The sequence below is a fragment of the Hipposideros armiger genome, unplaced genomic scaffold (genome assembly GCF_001890085.2).
Source record: "Hipposideros armiger isolate ML-2016 unplaced genomic scaffold, ASM189008v1 scaffold_1154, whole genome shotgun sequence".
NCBI lineage: Eukaryota > Metazoa > Chordata > Mammalia > Chiroptera > Hipposideridae > Hipposideros > Hipposideros armiger.
The window spans coordinates 284,002-305,548 of record NW_017732504.1 but is presented as its reverse complement, the minus strand read 5'-3'; the positions used below and the strand labels follow the sequence as shown (position 1 = coordinate 305,548).

Below are 21,547 nucleotides of genomic sequence, written 5' to 3'. Positions count from 1 at the left end.
TTTTTTTTTTTTTTTCAAAACGGAGTAAGAATGAGGAATGCCTCTGTCTGGGTCTGGGTGTGGTGGGGGGAAGTTTATTGACTTTCTTGGGCTTGGGAAGTGAGAATACTTAATTAGGGAAGTCTTTAGTTCTGATCAGAGAGTACAGTGTTCCTGGCCAAAGGGTACCATTTGGCTGAATCTGACTTGGGGAACCTGAGGACTGCAGAGAAAGGATCTGCTTAGAGCAGGTCATAGCAGCTATGCCTTGGGTTCAGAGCAACAGTATCACTGAAATGAGGCAAGGTCTGGTCTGAATCACTTGGCTGAGGCAGGAACCTGGGCTGCTTGGGTGAAGGAGAGGGAATCTGCGTCTGTATTCCTTTGAATCCACTAGCCAGGATCTATCAATATCTTACTGCAGCAAAAGCCTGGGGTTTCTGGGGTTGAGGAAGGAGTAAGATTTATTCCATACGCCCACTAACTAGTTATATCCTAAGACGAAGGGAAATGGAGGAAGTTTTACCTGGTCAGCCTGAGAGCTGTAAGGCCCATGTTGTTTCTAGAGCATGTATTTGCTTCCCTAGGCCTGTCTTCTCAGAACACTATCCTTTTTCAGGAGAACAGCCCTGAGGAGGACTGATAATCTGCAATACTGAAAGCCATGGCCCTGGTGAGTTGATATTTTTCTTACCTTCCTGACATTGTTCTTTTTAAGAAATTTAAATTTTTTTTTTTTTTTTAGGGCATGTGAGCATTTGCTTTCCTTTCTAAAGGCTTCCTGGCTGTCAGGGTTCCCCTTCAGGATTCTGGTCCTCATTTCCTCTGATTATAGTCAGATAATCCTATACAATTCCTAAGTGCCCCTCTTCTTTTGACCCAGGATTAATATTTTCATTTAGTAAATAATTGAGCATCTCTTTTCTCAGCCCCCTCTTAGGGACTATGATGGAAAGGAAATGCATTCTCTTAAAGAAACAAGAGTAGGTTTGTAGAATGAATTGATCATGTCTGGATAGTGATCTGTTTCAGGTGGAGGTATGAGTTGCTTAGCTGGAAACAAACATGGAAAAGCTAAGAGTATCTCTACAGATCAATATTCTTCAGTAATAGTATGGGAGATGGTAGATTGTTGCAAGATCTCCTGGTCTATGAGGCTTGGAGGATTGTAGGATTGGTAGCTGATACAGACAGATCTCTGCAAATCTGATTAGGATATTCAGGAGAGACGTCCAATATGAGGTTGAACAGGAAGTATGGGTCATGAGGAATTTCTGTATGAATCACCAGTTTTCTTTATCAGAAATAAAGATAAGGATGATGGATGATTACAGTGAATTCAGCCAATTCAAAAATTGTTGAGATCTATCAGAGCTCAGAATACTATCAGAGCCCAGGAGAACCTTCTAAATCTAATACACACACACACACACACACACACACACACACACACACAGTAGAAAATTCTGGCATCAGAAAAATAATTGTTAAAAAATTTGTATTAATAGGAAGTTTTTCTTAGAACGGTAAGTCACAAGAGTGAACTAGAATTTATGAGAGCGTTAAATCAGATGCTGTTTTAGAGATATTGCTGTTTTAAAATTTATTTGTTAAAATTTTACATGTTAAAAAAAATAAAATCAGGCTGGTGGAGTGGCCCGTTGGTTAAGAGTTGGCTTGGGACACAAGCTCTGAGCAGCAGAGCCCGGTACAGATTCCACATGAGGGCCAGTGATGCTGCGCTCTCTACAGCTAAGATGGTGAACAACAGTTCGATCTGGAGCTGGGCTGCCGCGAGTCGCCGGCGACAGCAAGACGGCGTATGCTGCAGTGGGGCTGGCCGGCAGCTGGCGTGTGCTTTTGTGAGCTGCTGTGAGCCATGTGAGCGGCCTTCCAATGGCTGGTGAGCGACTGCCTCACCTGGGAAGAGCGCAATGATCACAATACCAACATGGGCCAGTGAAGTGATGTCCTCCACAACTAGACTGAAGAACAAAAGGACAGCAAATTGTCTATTCCCGTTCCCTGATTCCCCAGCACTGTTCTCCTCCCCCAATTCCCTAATAAAATCTTTTAAAAATAAATAAATAAATAAATTCAAGGAGTAATTCATCAATGTTTTAAATTAACATTCCTATATTGCTATTTCTTGATTTATTCATTTTTAAACATTTTCTTGTTTCTTTGTAAGGTATGTATGAATTTAGATTTTCTATATCACACTCTGCTTCCTTTCCCCACAACAGTTATATCACAATTTTGTTTAAATCAGTTTTACACATAATTAAGACCTTGAAAATATTCTATTGCATCTGTTCTTTACCACTCCACCTTAAAAAAAACTTTATTGTAATAAACTCCAGGCACAGAAAAGTTGAATAGTCTTATGAACTACCATATAATCACCATTCAGCTTCAATAATTATCAACTCAGATTCAATCTTGTTTCATCTCTACAGCTACCTGTTTCTTTACACACTCCATTCCCCTGACTCCCACACACAGGATTATTTTGAAGCAAATACAAATTACTGTATATGTCTAACAGATAAAGATTATTTAAAAAAAAAATAACATCATGCCATATTGCATCTAAAACAGTTAAAATAATTTGTTGGGCTGGCTGAGTGGCTCAGTTGGTTAAGAGCTCGCTCAAGGATTTGAGCTCTGAGCAACAGCGGTTTGAGTCTGGCCCGAGCTGAGCTGCTGCTGAGCTGCCAACAGCAGGATGGCTCAGCTAAAAAAAAATTTGTTAATATCGCTAATATCCAGTCAGTGTTCAAATGTCCATAATCCTCTAATTTTTAAAATAATTTATTTGAATTAGAATCCAAATAAGGACTATGCACAGCAATTGATTGATATGCTTCTCAAGTCTCTATTTGTAGGTACCCCTTCCATCTCTGTTCTTCCTGTGCAGTGTTTTGTTGTTGTTGTCGTTAGAAAAGAATAAAACAATTTGATTAATTTGTCCAGTTAGGATTTTACTGATTACATCCCTATAATATCATTTAAGTGTTTCCTGAAAATTGGTAGTTAGGCCTAGAAGCTTGATCAGATTCAGTTGGGATTTTTTTGTGTGTGAAGAATATTTCATAGGTGGTGATGTGCAATTCTATTAGGATGCACATTACATCTGGTTCTCTTTCTTTTTGTAATGTTAGCCACTGTTGACAATTATTGCCTAGATTTATTAATTCATTAAAGGTTGCAAAATGATATTTTGATTCTGTCATTTCTCTTTATAGATTAGGTGGACTACTATCTGTAAAGTGAAACTTGTCATCAGCTGTTTGGTTACCTGAAGACAGTTTGTATAGGAAAAAATGATCCTTTCCCTTTACCAGTTTTTAAAATAATGAGCTCATTTTTTAGAATCGTACAAAAGTGACCAGGAGTTTTTTATTCAGTATTGTTAATGAGCTCATGGGTTTTATTTTTAACCCAATCAGTCCATTACATTTGTTCCTCAAATTATACCATTTTTAGCCAGTGGGAGCCTCTTTAGGTTGGCTCCTGAGTCCTTTAAACCTGAAACCTTTAAAGCTATCAATAGTTTTTGATAGCTCTCTTGCTTTCTGATACAATAGAATGTTCAAATTCATCCTTAGAATTTCTGATTCAATCCTGAAATCATCTCTTTCCAAAGAACCTTGGTTTCTTTTATTTGAATATGTTACTTAGAGACTACAATCTAGACACTAGGAATGCTCCTTGCTACTATCTAGTTCTTTTCAGTGGATCGAGTCAGGAATTCGTTTGTTTTTAAATATAAAATAAACTGGTTACTCTTGCATCTATTCCTGAGATCCAAAGATTCTGGTTCTCAGTGACACCAGTATAATTGCTTATTTGTTTTACCCCACAATACAAATGCAATAGTCTCTGAAATATTTCTTTTATTACACAAGTATACATGTTTATTGTTTCAGGAATCAATGATGTTCAGGGATGTGGCTGTAGACTTCTCTCAGGAGGAGTGGGAATGTCTGGACCCAGCTCAGAGGGACTTATATAGAGATGTGATGTTGGAGAACTACAGCAATCTGCTGTCAATGGGTAAGGGCCTCTATACCAGTAATTTAGAGTTCTCTGGAATGCCTGTTGCGTCCACAGTGAATTTCTCAGCAGCTTTTTGAGTTACCAGCTAAATTTCTGCTTCCTATTCCCAAATAAATGGTTGGAGCTGAAATGAAAAGGAAGAATGGGAAATGGGCAGCCCCAGGTGGCTATAGCTGAAGCTTCATCTTCTTTCTTTGGCTGTTCCTGTAGTGGCATCTCTTCCTTGATCATCAAGGGACTGGATCTTATTTCTGGATCTGATTTACCCACAACATAACCATGTTTCATATCTTTTCTTGTGAGCAGGACTTTACATTCCTAAGCCTCAAGTTATCTCCTTATTGGAACAAGGGAAAGAGCCCTGGATGGTTGGCAGAGAGCTGACAAGAGGCCTGTGTTCAGGTGAGTGAGAAATAATTGGACAAAGCAGGGAATTACAGGTAATAACTCAGCTGACGAATGAAGAAGCAGTACCTTAGAGATCTTATCTTGGAAGCTGCCATCAAAACCCTAGGCCTATGGGAACAACTAAGTCCTTTTAGCATGAGTTCACAAATGATCTGTTTCATTCCTTCCCTTACTTACTACTCTTCCTATTACTCTTCTCCAGCATACCACCTGATTTCAAGGAGGAGGCACCCTTCACTACCCCTCCAAAGAAAACTTTTATCTGTATTTAAGATTCAGTTCCCTGCTAGCTTTTCTTCCTCTTAGACTCATCTAAATGTTCCCTACTACCACCTGCAAAACAGTATACATGTGTGTATGCATGCGTGCATGTGTGTATCTGTACCGCTTCGCCCCTCCAAGTAATGGTTTTCATTATAGCTGCCGGCCAGTGACTTTTTTTTTATCATTTGGTTGTGCATTTTTCTTTTATTCAACGTTGTTTTTTTTAAACATTACTGGGGAACAATGTGTTTTTTCGGGGAACAATGTGGTTTTTTCCAGGACCCATCAGCTCCAAGTCAAGCTCTGTTGTCCTTCGATCTTAGTTGTGGAGGGCACAGCTCAGCTCCAAGTCCAGTTGCCGTTTTCAATCTAGTTGGGGGCAGAGCTCACCATCCCATGCAGGAGTTGAACTAGCAACTTGTTGTTAAGAGCACGCGCTCTAACCAACTGAGCCATCCGGCCGCCCACTGGCAGCTCAGCTGCAGCTCAGCTCAAGTAATTGTCTTCAATCTAATTGCGGAGGGTGCAGCTCACTGGCCCATGTGGGAATCAAACCAGCAACCCTGTTGCTCAGAGCACGTACTCTAACCAACTGAGCCCCTGGCCACCCCTATCCAACAATCTGAATTTCCTAATTTGTACAAGGGAGTCTGCCAGTTGCTGCAGTTTGCTAATTATGTCAGCTGTTAAGAACTCGGAGACAAAAAATGATGCTAAAATGTATCCATAAATAACTTCTACAAAGTAGAATCTAGTAAGAGAGAATTAGCAGGAAGTCAGGGGCTAAATATGCAGAAGGGGAATTAATCCACACTGAAATAGTAGCTGGAGCCTTACAAGTATTTGTAGTCACCATCTATAGAGAGAATGTTGGGAAAAACAAAAAGGTCTGTGTCTATATTGTTAAGGAAGAGGTGGAACAGAAGAGATTTGGAAAAGAGGAGGAGAACCAGAAGAGCACTTACTGAGCACTACCATGTACTAAGCATTGGTCCAGGAGCTGGGATTATAATATTGAACAAAACGTTCAAAGTTCTTCTCTTCTGGCACCTCTATTCTTAAGGGTGAGAGAGAAAAAATAAGATATGTATAATGTCAGATGCTGATAAGTGCTATGAAGCAAGGTTTAGAAAAGGCCTCTCTGATGAGGGGATATTTTAATCAAGACCTCAAGGAGGTGAGGGAACAAGTAATGTTAATATCTGATAAAACAGATTCAGGCAAAAAGAACAGGAAGAACAAAGTCCCTGAGTTAAGAGCTTTTTGGCGCCTACCATTGAGCAGAATGAGCAAAGAGGGAATTATGTGAGAGGAAATCACCAAAGTAGCAGGATGCATGTATGTTTGTGTGCTAGATACAGGGAAGGGAGAGTGTACATGCAGCTGATTTTGGATATTGTGGGGCTAGGTAGGCGTTTTGAATTCTATTCTGAATGAGGTAGATGTAAAGCTATTTTATTCTGAATGAGATGACTTGAGCAGAGGAGTGACATCCTGGTTGTAAAGAAGCATTCTAATTCAGCTTGCTAATTTTGGATTCCTTTGGATTCCATGGCTAAAATCTAGGGAGTCCATGAACTTGGATGAGAAGAAAAAATGCTTCTTTCTATTTAGTAACCTCTGATTGAAATTTAGCACTTTCAATTATGGTGTATACAACAAACCACAGTAGTATTTGTTCTGTGACTTTGACATGAATGGAAATCAACATGTTAAAATACCATTTATGCTCATCACTATTTCATAATTATTGTAGTACTAGGCTCACTGCTAGGTCTTACCATTTGATATGTTAATAAAGAAGAAAACTCCAGACAGAAGAAGAACCCCTGTGAAGACCCTTCTAAGAGGGGAAAGCTTGGTGTGTTTGAAGAGCTGAAAAAAGCCAGTGTTGCTGGGCCCCATGAGCAACTGAGAGTGGAATGTGAGTTGAGATTAGACACGTAGGAACCACATTATTCAGCCTTTGCTGGTGATTATGAGGAGTATGGATTTTGAGTAGTGGAAGGCCAGGCCAAGTGTCATTTTGGTCCCTGAATAGATTAAAGAGTGTGAAACTTGGTGGGGAGACGGTTAGGAGGCTACTTCAGTGATCTGAGTAAGAGATGATTCTGGTTTGGAAGAGGGTATTGGCAGTGAAGATAGAGGAGGGCAGCTTTAAAAGTTAGGAGCTTAACTAGATGAAAGTTGCTGAAAGATTATATAGAGGTAGGAGAAAAAATTATGCTGGAATGAATTCCCTGCTTCTGGCTGAAGATGTTCTAATAGACTGCATTTTGATGTCTTTGAACCATGTAATTTGCTTAAAATTCCTATTTTTAATAAGAAATTCTTTCATAATAATACCTATCAAATACTAAACACTTTATTCAAATATAATTACATACATCTTCTCTTCCAGTAATCATGAGTTAAGGTTTATGTCCCTTTTACAGATAAATGGGGATTTAGAAAGGTTAAATAATTGCCTAGGAACGAACATGTAGTGAGTATCAGAGTTGGGACTCAGTTCATCAGTCTGCTTCTGGTTCCTGTCATCTTTCCATTGCAGTATTTTGCACTGTCTTATTTGCTTTCTGTCTGCCTTACACTTTTAAGTGCCACCCCTCTCAGTCACTGCAGTAGTATATGAGCAAGTCTCTGTTTCCTCCTAAGATCAGCATCACAAAATTCCAAGGCAAACAATTCCCAGCACATAACACATTCTGAGTCTTCCCTATGCCACTCACATCAAATTAGTTAAATACCTTAGACTTACCTCGGGCTCTTCCATCTGGCTTCCCTCTGTAAATCTCTCAGATTTCATCCAATATATCCTTTATTATAGAGCCTATTCTGTTTCCACCCCAGCTGGATGTGCTCCAGTTCACTTCTGACACTTAGTACCCAGAGTTAGCATAGACTCCACAGATTAACAGCGAAGCCCTACACCAGACTGCCCTTACTTCAGATGCCAGCTGCAAGTCTCGGGGTCCTTAGACCACCCATGCTTCTGACCAACTGGCTGTAAAGGCAGAGATTTCCATGAACCCTGCAGGTTCAATAATTTGCTAGTATGACTCAACTCAGGAAAGTTCCATACTTAAATTTGCAGTTCTACTATAAAGGGTACATACTAGGCTGAGGTCTGGTAGGCTTCCAGATGTGAAGGTTCCATACCTTCTCTCTATGGAGTCAAAATGTGTCACCCTCTTGGCATTTCAGTGTGTTCACCAACCAGAAAACTCCACTGAGCTTTGGTGTTTAGTTTTTATTGTGTTTTAATTACATTGGAATGATTGATTAAATCATTGGCCACTCAGTATATGGCCTCTCTCCCCTCTCCAGAGGATGAGTAGGTGAAAGTCCCAATCCTCTAAGCATATGCTTGGTCTTTCTGGCAACCAGTCTACATCCCAAAGCTATCTAGGGACCCACTATGGGTGACCTCACCAGCATAACAAAAACAGTCCAGTCACTCAGAAAATTCCAAGAGTTTTTGAGGCTCCGTTTTAGGAACCTGGTAAAAAGACCTATATTATTGTTTATTATATCACAGAGACCAAGAATCTTCCCTCGTGGATCTGTTCCTCACAGGAGGCCTTTAATGGAGATCAGAAAATTATCCACTTTTTGTAATACATATAGTATGATCATACATTCTGTTTCATACATGCATGCTTATATAGATGTATGTAGAACTACTCATTTTTTCATATGCCCAAGCAGTGTATATTTACCAGCCTCTCCAGATGATTTTTTTAATAGATTTTAATTAATTTTTTTTTTTTTTTAAGATTTTATTGGGGAATTGGGTAAGGGGAACAGCCAAGTTGTTGTCCTTCAATCTTAGTTGTGGAGGGTGCAACTAGTTCAGTTCCGAAGTCCAGTTGCCATTTGGCCACTCGTCGGCAGCTCACGTCCGCTCACCTCAAGGTGCTGTGTTCAATCTTAGTTGCAGGTGGGCGTAGCTCTGCATGGGATGTAGCTCAACCATCTCATGCAGGAGTCAAACCGGAAACCTTGTTGTTAGGAGCACGTGCTCTCACCAGCTGAGCCATCCTGCCACCTTTTGGCAGCTCAGCGGCAGCTCAGCTCGGGCGCAGCTCACTGGCCCATGTGGGAATCAAACCGGCGACCCTGTTCCTCAGAACTCATGCTCTTAACCAGCTGAGCCATTCGGCCGGCTCCTCCAGATGATTCTGATCTACATCAGTATTTGAGAATGATTGTGGTTTCCTATTTCCATAGTCTTCCTTCCACTTTCTGCATTATACAGTCATGCACTGCTTAACAGGGATACATTGTTCTGAGAAATGCTTCATTAGGTGATTTCATCATTGTGGGAACATCATAGTGTGTACTTACACAAACCTAGATGGCATAGCCTACTACTGTGCTTGTATATACTATACTTTTATACAACTGGTAGTGCAATAGGTTTGTTTACACCAGCATCACAACAAACACATGAGTAATGCATTGCATTATAACCTTAGGACAGCTGGGATGTCAGTAGGCAATAGTTCCTTTATAATCTCGTGGGACCACCATTGCATAGTATATAGTTACTGAAACGTCATTATGGGGCACATGGCTATGTCTCATTAATTTCTATGAATTTCTTGTCCATTTTGCAGATTAAACAGATATACTTGAGAAATGAATGTCACTTACTGCCATATACTTTCACTTTAATTTTTCCATTTCTGTTATAAAAGTTTAATTTCACAAATGGGGTGGAAGAATATTTACCATTTTATTTTCTTTCAGATTTGGAGTCAATGTGTGAAACCAAGTTATTATCTCTGAAGAAGGAAGTTTATGAAATAGAATCATGCCAAAGGGATATAATGGGACTTACAATGTATGGCCTTGAGTACTCCAATTTTAGAGATGTTTTGGAATATGGAAGCCACTTTGAAAGACAACTGGGATATCAAAATGGGCATTTCAGCCAAGAAATACCCACTCATGGATACATGCCCACATTTATTCAACAGACATTCTTAACTCTACATCAAATGATTAATAATGAAGACAAACCCTATGAATGTAAGAAATGTGGAAAAGTCTTTAGTCAGAATTCGCAATTTATTCAACATCAGAGAATTCATATTGGTGAGAAATCTTACGAATGTAAGGAGTGTGGGAAATTCTTTAGTTGTGGCTCACATGTTACTCGACATCTGAAAATACATACTGGTGAAAAACCCTTTGAATGTAATGAATGTGGAAAGGCCTTCAGTTGTAGCTCATATCTTTCTCAACATCAGAGAATTCATACTGGTAAGAAACCCTATGAATGTAAGGAATGTGGGAAGGCCTTTAGTTATTGCTCAAATCTTATTGACCATCAGAGAATTCACACTGGTGAAAAACCCTATGAATGTAAAGTGTGTGGGAAAGCCTTTACTAAGAGCTCACAACTTTTTCAACATGCGAGAATTCATACAGGTGAGAAACCCTATGAATGTAAGGAATGTGGCAAAGCTTTTACTCAGAGCTCAAAGCTTGTTCAGCATCAGAGAATTCACACTGGTGAGAAACCCTATGAGTGCAAGGAATGTGGCAAAGCCTTTAGTAGTGGCTCAGCACTTACTAATCATCAGAGAATTCACACTGGGGAAAAACCCTATGATTGTAAGGAATGTGGCAAAGCTTTTACTCAGAGCTCACAACTTCGCCAACATCAGAGAATTCACGCTGGTGAGAAACCCTTTGAATGTCTCGAATGTGGGAAAGCCTTTACTCAGAACTCACAACTTTTTCAGCATCAGAGAATCCATACAGATGAAAAACCATATGAATGTAATGAATGTGGAAAGGCCTTTAATAAATGCTCAAACCTTACTCGACATCAGAGAATTCATACTGGTGAAAAGCCCTATAACTGTAAATGTGGGAAGGCATTTAGTAGTGGCTCAGATCTCATTCGTCATCAGGGAATTCATAGTGATGAGTAACAAAAGTTAAAGCTCTGTCACTTTCCTAATTTTTTAAACAAAAAAATTCATGTTTGATAATTACCTTCTTTCATTATTTTGTTTTTTATTTTGCATATATTTTTCATCCAAATGCATTTCACTCTATGTTATGAATTCAGATTCTAAATTGACATTTACCCCTTCCACAATATTGTACTAATGGCAGTTGTTCAATAGTTCTTTCCTTCCCCATTATTTTGTTCTACCTTCTTGGTGAAAACATTATATTCTTTATATTTGCTTGTGTTTCAGGGCTGTTTTTTTCTAATCTGATTTATATATTTGTACTCACACCAATATCACACTTTAAATTGTGTGACCTTGTATTTTTTAATTCCTTTGAATTCAATAGAATAACTTTGTTTTTGAAGTCAGTGTTAATCTTTGTTTCACAAATATATATTTTCTTATTATACAACAAAAAAATCCAGAAACTAAAAAGCCAATATTAATTGTAATCATACCAACTATAGATGACTGCTCTCAAGTTGGTAGAACAAATCCTATCAGACTTTGTGTTTAAAGAAAGTGTAGTCATGGTATGCATATTGTACCTTCACCTGCTTTTATCGTGCCAAAAATATGATTGCCATTTCAATAAATACAGATTTTTATTATTTTAATGACATATTTAATGAGTTTTTAAAATTCATGTTGTAGTTGTATCTAAATGTTTGCAGTTCTAAAATCTGTCCTGATTAATATGACCCAAAATTTATTTTTGGATGCTTGTTTTTTCTTTTAAGACATGTATTTTAATTGCTGAAATTATCCATGTTTTCTCCTTGTAAACTCTCTTGTTCCTTTTCATCAACCCTAACCCCAGCTTCATACTAGAAAGGTAATTAACCATTGTTATCAAAGTGTTGTTTACCTTTTCAATGTTTTATTTTTTACTTATAGATTTAGTGGCATTTTATTTTATATGTATTAGTAAATATAGTTATGCTCTATAATTAATAAATATAATTAGTAAATATAAATATAATTGTGAGGATTTAATGAATGAATAAATTTAAAGTATCAGAACTATTTTTTTAAGGTTTTATTGGGGAATTGGGGGAGGGGAACAGCGTTGGGGAATTGGGAAAGGGGAACCCTGAAAGTGGCAGTCAGAGTTGTATTGGAAGTTTTATAACCCAATATGCATTCATATATTAAAATACTAGAAAGATCACTAATAAAAATCAACGAGCCTAAAGAAGCAAAAATAATCTAGAGGCTGGCTGAGTGGCACATTGGTTAAGAGTTGGCTTGGGAGCACAAGCTCTGAGCAGCAGGGCTGCCAGTTTGGATCCCACATGAGGGCCAGTGACGCAGCGCCCTCTACAGCTGAGGTGGTGAACAACACCTTGACCTGGAGTTGGGCTGTTGTGAGTGGCTGGCGACGGCGTAGGGCTGCAGTGGGCTGCTGTAAGCTACCATGAGTGGCGGGCAGCCAGCATGAGTGGCTGGCAGATGGCATGAGCTGCTGTGAGCCACTGTGAACAGTCGTGCAATGGCCAGTGACCAATCTGCCTCAGTCGGAAAGAGCGCAATGATCACAACACCAACATGGGCCAGTGAAGCTACATCCTCCACAACTAGATTGAAGAACAAAAGGACAGCAACTTGTCTATTCCCCTTCCCTAATTCCCCAACACTGTTCCCTCCCCCAATTTCCCAATAAAATCTTTAAAGAAAATAAAAAATAAAAATCTAAAACATGGGTAGAGAAAGGTATTATTAATTACAAAATGCAGAAATAAGTGAAAGAAAAAAGTAAATCTAAAATAGGAAATTTGATTATTTGACAAAAAAGTGGACAAACTAGTGATTCAGGTGGGGAAGTGAGGATGACAAACAAATAGCATTGTGAATGAGATGGAAATAACCACATATTTCAATTTTAAAAGGACTATATCTTTTTCAATGATGAAAATGCTCTGGGATTAGTGGTTTAAGTTGCATAACTTTGTGACTATACTAGAAACCACTGAACACTATACCTTAAAAAGATAATTATAAAGGTATATAAATTTTATCTCAAAGAATTTAAAAGTACTATAGACTTTTTATAATATATCTGATAATCTGGAAAAAGTTTGATTTTAATAAATTGAATTGACAATTGCAAAATCTTAATTCCCCTCCAAAATGAACATTTTAAAATTAGATTAAAACATACTTTAAATGTCACATAAATACACTAAGGAAGCCATCAAACTAGATACATTTAGGTGAAATCCGTAAAATGTTTTAGGAACTCTTCCAAGACAGACTGAAATATGAGATAGCAAGTTATGTTTTTACGGATTTATCATAATCCTAATATTAAAACTTACAAGAACACAGAAAAAAGGTAATACAGTTGATCCTTGAACAACGTGGGTGTGAACTGCATGGGTCCACTTACGCACAATTTTTTTTCAAGAAATACAATCAGCTCTTTGTATCCATGGGTTTCTAATCTGCAAATTCAACCAACTGTGGATTTAAAACAGTATTTTCGTATTCCCAACCATGGAGTCCTAACAGTATTTTTGATCCACAGTTGGTTGAATCCACGGATGTGAAAGGCCAACTGTAGTTAAGTTTTGGGGGAGCCAAAAGTTATATGCAGATTTTGATTGCAGGGATTGGGACCACTAATCCCATCATTGTTCAAGGCTCAACTGTATGTCTAGAATCAGTTATGTGATGTTATAAATTAGCAAGTCAAATATAGTAATCTATTGAAAGAAAATAAATATTTGTCACAATCTGAATTTAGGAACAAAATGTTTTCTGATAAATATGCGTACTTACCCAAACTTGCTACTGTGTTTCCCCTAAAATAAGACTGAGTCTTATATTAATTTTTGCTCTAACAATCTACATTTATTCATTTATTCATGTACAAAAATCTACACTTATTCAAAGTCATGTCTGGCTGACAATCTTAACTGGGGCTTATGTTTGGGGTAAGGCTTATATTACGAACATCCTGAAAAACCATGCTAGGGCTTATTTTCCAGTTAGGTCGTATTTTTGGGGAAACACTACTGACTTTCTGAAACTTGGAAATCAAATTGGTTTAGATAACATAGTACTCCTTAGTATCTGAACTTAGAAACCAAATAGATTTGGAAAGAAGGGATTCTTAGAATACAACACAAGATAATTCACAAGGAATTTCTAGAGTTCAAGTAACTAAAGCACTATTAATGAAAATATATTATCAAGCCCCAATATGCATCCTTCTTTTTTCTGAGCAGTATTTGACAGAATGGGATGTATTTTTATAAATAAACTTAAGAGTTATTCTACCCGCTGAAATATCACTGCATTCATCCATTTTATACCTTGTCAACTTCTCACCTGAGGAATCTTTAAAATAGTCAACAAAGTCAATCATTGCCATGCATTTTAGTATAAGGATGTAGTGGGAAGTGGAAAGGAAGTTATTAAAACAAGAACAGAACTTCAAGTTTCATCGCAATTCGAGTGTAGAAGAATATGAAAGGCTTTCATTCCCATGATAGCAAGAAAAACCTTGACAAGATAGAAATCATACTTTCCTATGAGGCTAGCTAAGAGTGGTGGGGAGGTAGGGAAGACTTGAACTGAATTCCTGATAGAAATAAGCCTTTTATAGGAGAACAGGTTGCTGCATGCCCTTCCATACCTGGGTGCAGTGCATGGTACGGGCGTGACTATGGGTATGGGTATGGATATGGGATAAGAAGTAGGCCTGACAGATGCAAAGACTTTGCAGAGATAAAGAGAGATTAGTAGAGCTTAAAATGATATTTAGGACTCTGGATGGATTAGAATATGGAAGTGCTCCAAATGAGAATACTATCAACCAACTATACCTAATTTAATGGTATAGTTAACCACAGAACACACTTGATTTTCAGTTATACAGGAAACAATATGATAGACCAGATGTTTGGTCATAAAACAGGAATCAGTAACTGCCAAAGGACTAACATCACACAGATTGTTCTTTAACAGAAAACTAAGTAGAGCTCAGTGATTCAAGATAAATAGAAAACCCTGTTTTCTTTCAGATGCTTGATAGTCTTCTCTTTTAACTTTGTGAATGACTCACCAAGAATAAATATTTGTGTGTGATATGAAGTATAGGTTGAGGTTAATTTTTTCCCCTTACATAGATATTCAGTTGTCTTAGCACTTTTTGTTAAAAAAGACTTTCATCTCCTCATTTGAGTTGCTTTGGCACTTTTATCAAAAATCAATTGACCATAAATGTATACCTTTGTATTAGTAATGTACAACTGTAAAATGAGAAAATACTTTTTATAAAAAACAAGATACTTAGGAATAAGTTTAACAAAAGATGTGAAAAAGTGTTTACATGGGAAACTAAAACATTGCTGAGAGAAGTTAAACAAGATCTTTAAAAAATGAAGGTACCATGGCTGTGGATTGGAAACCTCAATATCTTTAATAAAATTTCTCCAAATGTATCTATAGATTTGATGCTATCCCAGTCAAAATACCAGCATTCTTTCTATTTTAAAATTGATTAAATTATTCTAAAATTCATGTAGAAATCCAAAGATGTAGAATAGCCAAAATCAGTATTGAGAAAGAGAAAATTGGGGGACTTGTAGTATCTGATTTCAAGACTTGCTATAAAGCTATGATGAGGCAATCAAGCCTGTGGTGTTGTCTAAGGATAGGAAAATACGTCAATTGAGTAGAAGAAACAGTCCAGAAGTAGACATCAACAAACTCAAGTTCAACTCGTATATCCCAGCGTGTCAGAAAGTAACTTCACCATGAAACCCAGTTTCCTCCTAATTGTTACATACATTTGTGGGAAATAAATACATCTGGGAAATAGTTACTTGATTAAAATACATGAATAAAAAAAGTTTAGGAGATTTTTGTAGCTAATTAGCTAAGAATCTGGCGTTAGGAGCTTTCCCTTGTCTCTAATATTAGGCCATGTATAAAATCTCTATTAATAGTTTGTCAGTGGGAGACTTGTACTCTGCAAAAGGAAATGACTCTCATTAAAGATCTCATAAACCTTTCCTTCTGCTATAACTAACCCCACCCAGAATTCTAGTCAGGTCCTATGAGAGATATTTTCTTTAAACATTGAATTATGGTAATTTTTACAGGAAAAACTAATACATATTAAATTGCATCATTAAAAACATTTGAGAAAATCAGTTTTCTAAGGGAGAAAAACCTCTGAGAATTGAAGTGTAAAAAGACAGAAAAATTATCTGGAATTTCGGCACTGGCTTTGTTTCTACTTGTATTTTAATATTTGAATAGGAGCTGTCAGAAATAGAACTTTTCTGGGCCGGCCGAGTGGTTCGTTGGTTAGGAGTTGGTTTGGGATGCCAGCTCTGAGCAGCAGGGCCCAGGTTCGGATCCCACATGAGGGCCAGTGACGCTGCGCCCTCTACAGCCAAGATGGTGAACAACAGCTTGACCTGGAGCTGGGCTGCCGTGAGTCGCTGGCGATGGTGTAGGCTGCAGTGGGGCGGCAGTGGGCTGTCATGAGCTACCGTAAGTGGCCGGCAGCTGCTGTGAGCTGCTGTGAGTGGCCGTTCAATGGCCGGTGACCAATCTACCTCAGCCAGTAAGAGCAATGATAATACCAACATGGGCCAGTGAAGCAACGTCCTCCACAACTAGACTGAAGAACAAAAGGACAGAAAATTCTGTGTTCCTCTTCTCCAATTCCCCAATAAAATCATTTTTTTAAACAAATTCTATTGTTTAAATTAAAAGCATTTGAGATTTATCAGTCATATTCTTGTTATTGATTTCTAGCCTAAATCCACTGTAATCAGAGAGTATATTCTGGATAGTTTCAATTAGAAAACATTTTTATATGCACTTAATGGCCTAGCAATATGGTTAGTATTGAAAATGTTCTATGTGGGGCCGGCCGAGTGGCGCAATGGTTAGGAGCTCGCTTGGGACGCCGGAGGGCCCCGGTTCGGATCCCACATGTGAGGGCCAGTGACACTGCCCTCCACAGCTAAGATGCTGAACAACAGCTCCACCTAGAGCTGGGCTGCCGTGAGTCGCCGGCGATGGCAGAGGCTGCAGTCCCTGTGGCAGTGGGTTGCCATGGGCTGCCGTGTGTAGCCAGCAGCCAGCGTGAGCGGCCAGCAGCCGCAGTGAGCGGCCGTCCAGAAGCCGGCGACTGATCTGCCTCGCCCGGGAGGAGCGCAATGATGGTGCCAACTTGGGCCAGTGAAGCAACGTCCTCCACAACTAGACTGAAGAACAAAACGACAGCAACTTGTCTGTTCCCCTTCCCCCAATTCCCCAGCACTGTTCTCATCACCCTAATTCCCCAATAAAAAAAATAAAATAAAATAAAAAAATCTTTAAAAAAAAAAAAAGAAAGAAAATGTTCTATGTGTACTTGTGTGTAGTGTTGTATATGTGTCAATCAAGTCAAGTTTGTTTATCGTGTGATTCTGGCCCTCTAAATTCTTGCTGATTTTTAAAATTAGCTTTTTCTATCAATCCTGAGAGAAATATAAGTTCTGACAATTAAGTTCACGAACTTCGTTGCAATGATGTTGCTAACCTTTTTTTGATATCAGAGGGATTATTCATTATGAATTTGTACTCACTGGGCAAACAGTTAACCAGGTTTACTATTTGGAAGTGCTGAAAAGGCTGTGTGAAAAAGTTAGATGACCTGAACTTTTCACCAATTCATGGCTCTTGCATCATGACAATGCACCAGCTCACATGGCACTGTGTGTGATGGAGTTTTTAGCTAGTAAATAACTGTACTGGAACACCCTCCCTACTTACCTGATCTGGCCCCCAGTGACTTCTTTCTTAGCCCGAAGATAAAGGAAATATTGAAAGGAAGACATTTTGATGACATTCAGGACATTGAGAGTAATGCGATGACAGCTCTGATGGCTATTCCAGAAAAAGAGTTCCAAAATTGCTCTGAAGGATGGACTGGGCGCTGGCATCTGTGCATAGCTTCCAAAGGGGAGTATTTGGAAGGTGACCATAGTGATATTCAGCAATGGGGTATGTAGCACTTTTTCTAGGATGAGTTCACAAACTCATATGTTTAAAATTGTCCAACCTTGTATGTTTAAAATTTTCCTTTCATGATTGTCTGTTCCTACTTTTATCTTTGTCAAGTTTTGCTTTCCATGTTTTGAGTCCATATAATAATGAATATACCTAAATTGTTATAGCTTCCTGATGGATCTACCTCTGCATCATTATGAAAACGTCTCTATTTTAGCTTTGACAATATTTTCCATGTTAAAGTCAATGTTGTACTTGTATATCAACACCAGTCTTGTTTTGGTTAGAGATTTCATGATATACTTTTTTCCATTTGCTTACTTTTAACCTTTCTGAATGTTTACATTTAAGTCCTACCTGTTGTAAGCAGCATATAAGTGGAATTTCTAAATTTACTGACAATCTTTGTCTTTTAATTAGAATATTTAGTCCATTTACATTTAAGATTATTGTGTATATATTTGAATTTATATATACTACCTATGATTAGTGTTCTATTTATCCCCTTTGTTTGTCATTATCCTTTTGGTCTTTCTTGTCTTGTGGATTAGAAGAACCTCTTATTTTTCCATTTCATCTCTCTTTTAGCTTATTCTAAAAATTTGACTATTTTTCTAATGGTTACCATAGAAAGTACAACATGCACCTTGACAATAAAATCTATTACTTATTAGCACTTTTATGTTTTCCCATATAAAATGCAAGAATACTTTTTCATTTAGTCACATGTGCTTTTTGTGAAATTGTTGGTATATATTTTAATTTTCTACAAATTAAAAATCTTATGAGATATTATTTTATACATTTCAATATTCATTTAGATTTAATCACATATTTACCATTCTCATTGCTTTTCATTTAGTCCTGCGTCTCTGTGCTTCTACCAGGTCTCCTATACCTCCTTCTGAAGAACTTTTTTAGTATATTGTTTTACTGTAGCTCTGCTAATTAATTCTCTGAAGGATTTGTGTTTTGTTTGTTTATTTTGCCTCCATTTAAAATACTTTTTGTTATGCAAAACTTTAAACATATGTAAAAGTAAAAAGATTAATAGGTATGCTATGTAGCTAGCCAGATTCAACCATTATCAACTAATTGCCAATATTGTTTTATCTATACCTCTACCCTCTCAACCTCTCCCCCAATTATTTGAAGCAAATTTCAGAGAGATATAAATTTTCTTTAAATATCTCTGTATATATTTTAAAACAGGACTATTTTTCTGAATGACATAATCACAATACTATTAACATACCTAAATATTAACAGTAATTCCTTTATATCACATGTCCAGGGTCCAAATTTTCATTGGTTAATACTTTTTTTTTTTTTTTAGTAGTTTGTTCAAATCAGGATCTAAAGAAATTCCATATGTTGCAATTGGTTGGTATATTTTCTAATCTTTTTTTTCTCTCTTTTGTTTCCTCTTTTTTTTTAAAGATTTTATTGGGGAATTGGGAGAGGGGAATAGTTTTGGAGAATCAGGGAAGGGGAACAGACAAGTTGCTGTCATTTTGTTCTTCAGTCTAGTTGTGGAGGACGTTGCTTCACTGGCCAATGTTGGTATTATCATTGTGCTCTTTCCGGGTGAGGCAGTCACTGGACAGCCGCTCACAGCAGCTCACGCTGGCTGCTGGCCACTTGCGGTAGCTCATGGCAGCCCACTGCAGCAGGGGCTGCAGCCTACGCCATCGCCAGTGACTCACGGTAGCCCAGCTCCAGGTAGAGCAGCTGCTCACCATCTTAGCTGTAGAGGGCGCAGCGTCACTGGCCCTAATGTGGGATCCAAACTGGGGCCCTGCTGCTCAGAGCTGGTGCTCCCAGGCCAACTCTTTACCTACGCGCCACTCTTCAGCCGGCCCTTTTCTAATCTTTTTAAAAAAAGATTTCCCCTCCCTTACTTTTTTCTTTTAATTCTTTAGTCATGAAAACCAGGTAGTTAGTTTAGGAGTTTCCCAAAGTGTGGCTTTTGCAGAGTTTATTCTTTTGGTTTCATTTCATGCTCCTCTATCCCTGGCATTTCTTGAAAATTGATAGAGCTAAAGCCTTAATCAAATTTTCATTTAATGTTTTAGGCAAAGCCACCTCATAGGTGAGTCACGTATTTCTATTAGGAAGCACATGCTATCTGGTTGTAACTATTTTGGTGATGTCAAAATGACCATTACATGACTCTAAAATCATTGATGATCATTGCTTATATTCATTAATCAGGATTTGCAAAATGATGCTCTTCTCACTCAATTATTTTTTCCTCATTATTTAGCTGGAATGTTTCTCTGAAGTGAAACTTACTTTCATCCACCATTTGATATTCAGAGATTAAATTCAAGTAGAAGAGGGAGGATAAATGTTAGACTTATTCCCTTTATTGACCAGTTTTTAACATAATGCATTGTTTCCTTAGCATCCTCCAAAGATAACTAATGAGGTTGAGTATCATTATGCACTAATGAATTTAAATGTATTCAATATTTTTCAATTGGTTGCAGTTATTGCTCTTACTAGTATCTCATCTTTGGCTAGTGAGAGCTTCTTTAGGTTGGTTCCTGAGTCTTTTGATAGATGCCAACAATTTTCATAGGTTCTTTGATTACTGATATGATGAGAGATTCTAAATTCATCTCATATAATTGTTGCTTCAGATATAGTATCAAACAGCTTTTTAAAGGAAGCCCAGTTTATTTTAATGAGAAATGGCATTTACAGGTCAAAATATGGGGATTATGAGTGTTCAATGTCACTGGGTTGATAAGTTTTCCTAAACTTTTCAGTTTAAAGAGGTAGAAAACATGTATTTTTTTAGAAGATAAAATACTTGAAATTCAGTTTTTCAAGGATGTTCTTTAACTCGTGCATTTTCAATTGTATTTCTTTTCTCCTACCCTGAAAAATTTGCCTTCCAACACCAATTACTTGTTTTTATAGCTCACAATACAATGATAACATGATCACTAACAATATGATTTTTTAACAATATGATTTTTAATCTGTTCTTATTATATTTGTATATCCCATTAGTCAAGTTATTCTTGCTTGAAGTAGATCCTCTCCATGTGGTTATGCCATCAAGTAAATACACAATCAGAATCAGCTGTTTGATTTTGCTTTTGAAATTTAGTGACTTCAAATTTATTTTTGTTCTAAGTTTTTGTAAATTATTTTCATCATTCTAATATGAAATCTACAAGTCAAGGTTTATTCAGAGAAGTCTAGCTTTAATTTCTTTCCTTCACAATCAGGAATCCTTTTCTTTCTTTCTTTCTTTTTTTTTTTTGGTTAAATAATATTCTATTGTGTATATATACCATATTTTCTGTATCCATTCATCCATCAATGGACCCATAGGTTGCTTTCATGTCTTGGCTATTATAAACGGTAATGTAATGAACATGGGGCAAAGCCTTTACTGGGGTTTCCGTGGGAAAGGCAAGGCAAGGCAGAGTAAACAGCTTAAGGTTGGCCAAGCTGTTAAAAACAAGATAACAGGCCCCAAATGGAGTCATTTATTTTTATTTATTTGTTTGTTTTTATTAAATTTACTGGGGTGACATTGGTTAATAAAATTATATAGATTTCAAGTGTATAATTCCATAAACATCATCTATATATTGCATTATGTGTTCACCACCCAAAGTCAAATCTCCTTCCATCACCATATATTTGACTCCCTTTACCTTTTCTACCTTTCCTCTTTCCCTTTCCCTCTGTAACAACTATACTGTTGTCTGTGTCTATGAGTTTTTGTTTGTTGTTCATTTGTTGCTTTCCGTTTTATATCCCACATGAGTGAAATCATATTGTTCTTTGTTGCCTGACAGCCGAATTCTATGAACACGTCCCGT

General features: G+C 37.5%; 1 protein-coding gene across 7 annotated transcripts in view; it reads left to right on the top strand.

Moving 5' to 3' along the window:
* ZNF383 (zinc finger protein 383) overlaps window positions 1-11,622 on the top strand; it is a 17,808-nt gene extending 6,186 nt beyond the window's left edge. For 4 of the 7 annotated variants that reach the window (XM_019632612.1, XM_019632610.1, XM_019632611.1 and 1 more), the window contains 4 exons: window positions 599-652; window positions 3,912-4,038; window positions 4,348-4,443; window positions 9,466-10,917. In XM_019632612.1, coding sequence (XP_019488157.1) covers window positions 644-652; window positions 3,912-4,038; window positions 4,348-4,443; window positions 9,466-10,658 — 1,425 coding nt within the window. In that variant the 5' untranslated portion in view covers window positions 599-643 and the 3' untranslated portion in view covers window positions 10,659-10,917. Of the gene's footprint in view, window positions 1-566; window positions 653-3,911; window positions 4,039-4,347; window positions 4,444-9,465 lie in introns of all 7 variants that reach the window. The other 3 variants (XM_019632613.1, XM_019632607.1, XM_019632606.1) reach the window with 2 other exon arrangements.
* Window positions 11,623-21,547: the final 9,925 nt, after the last annotated feature.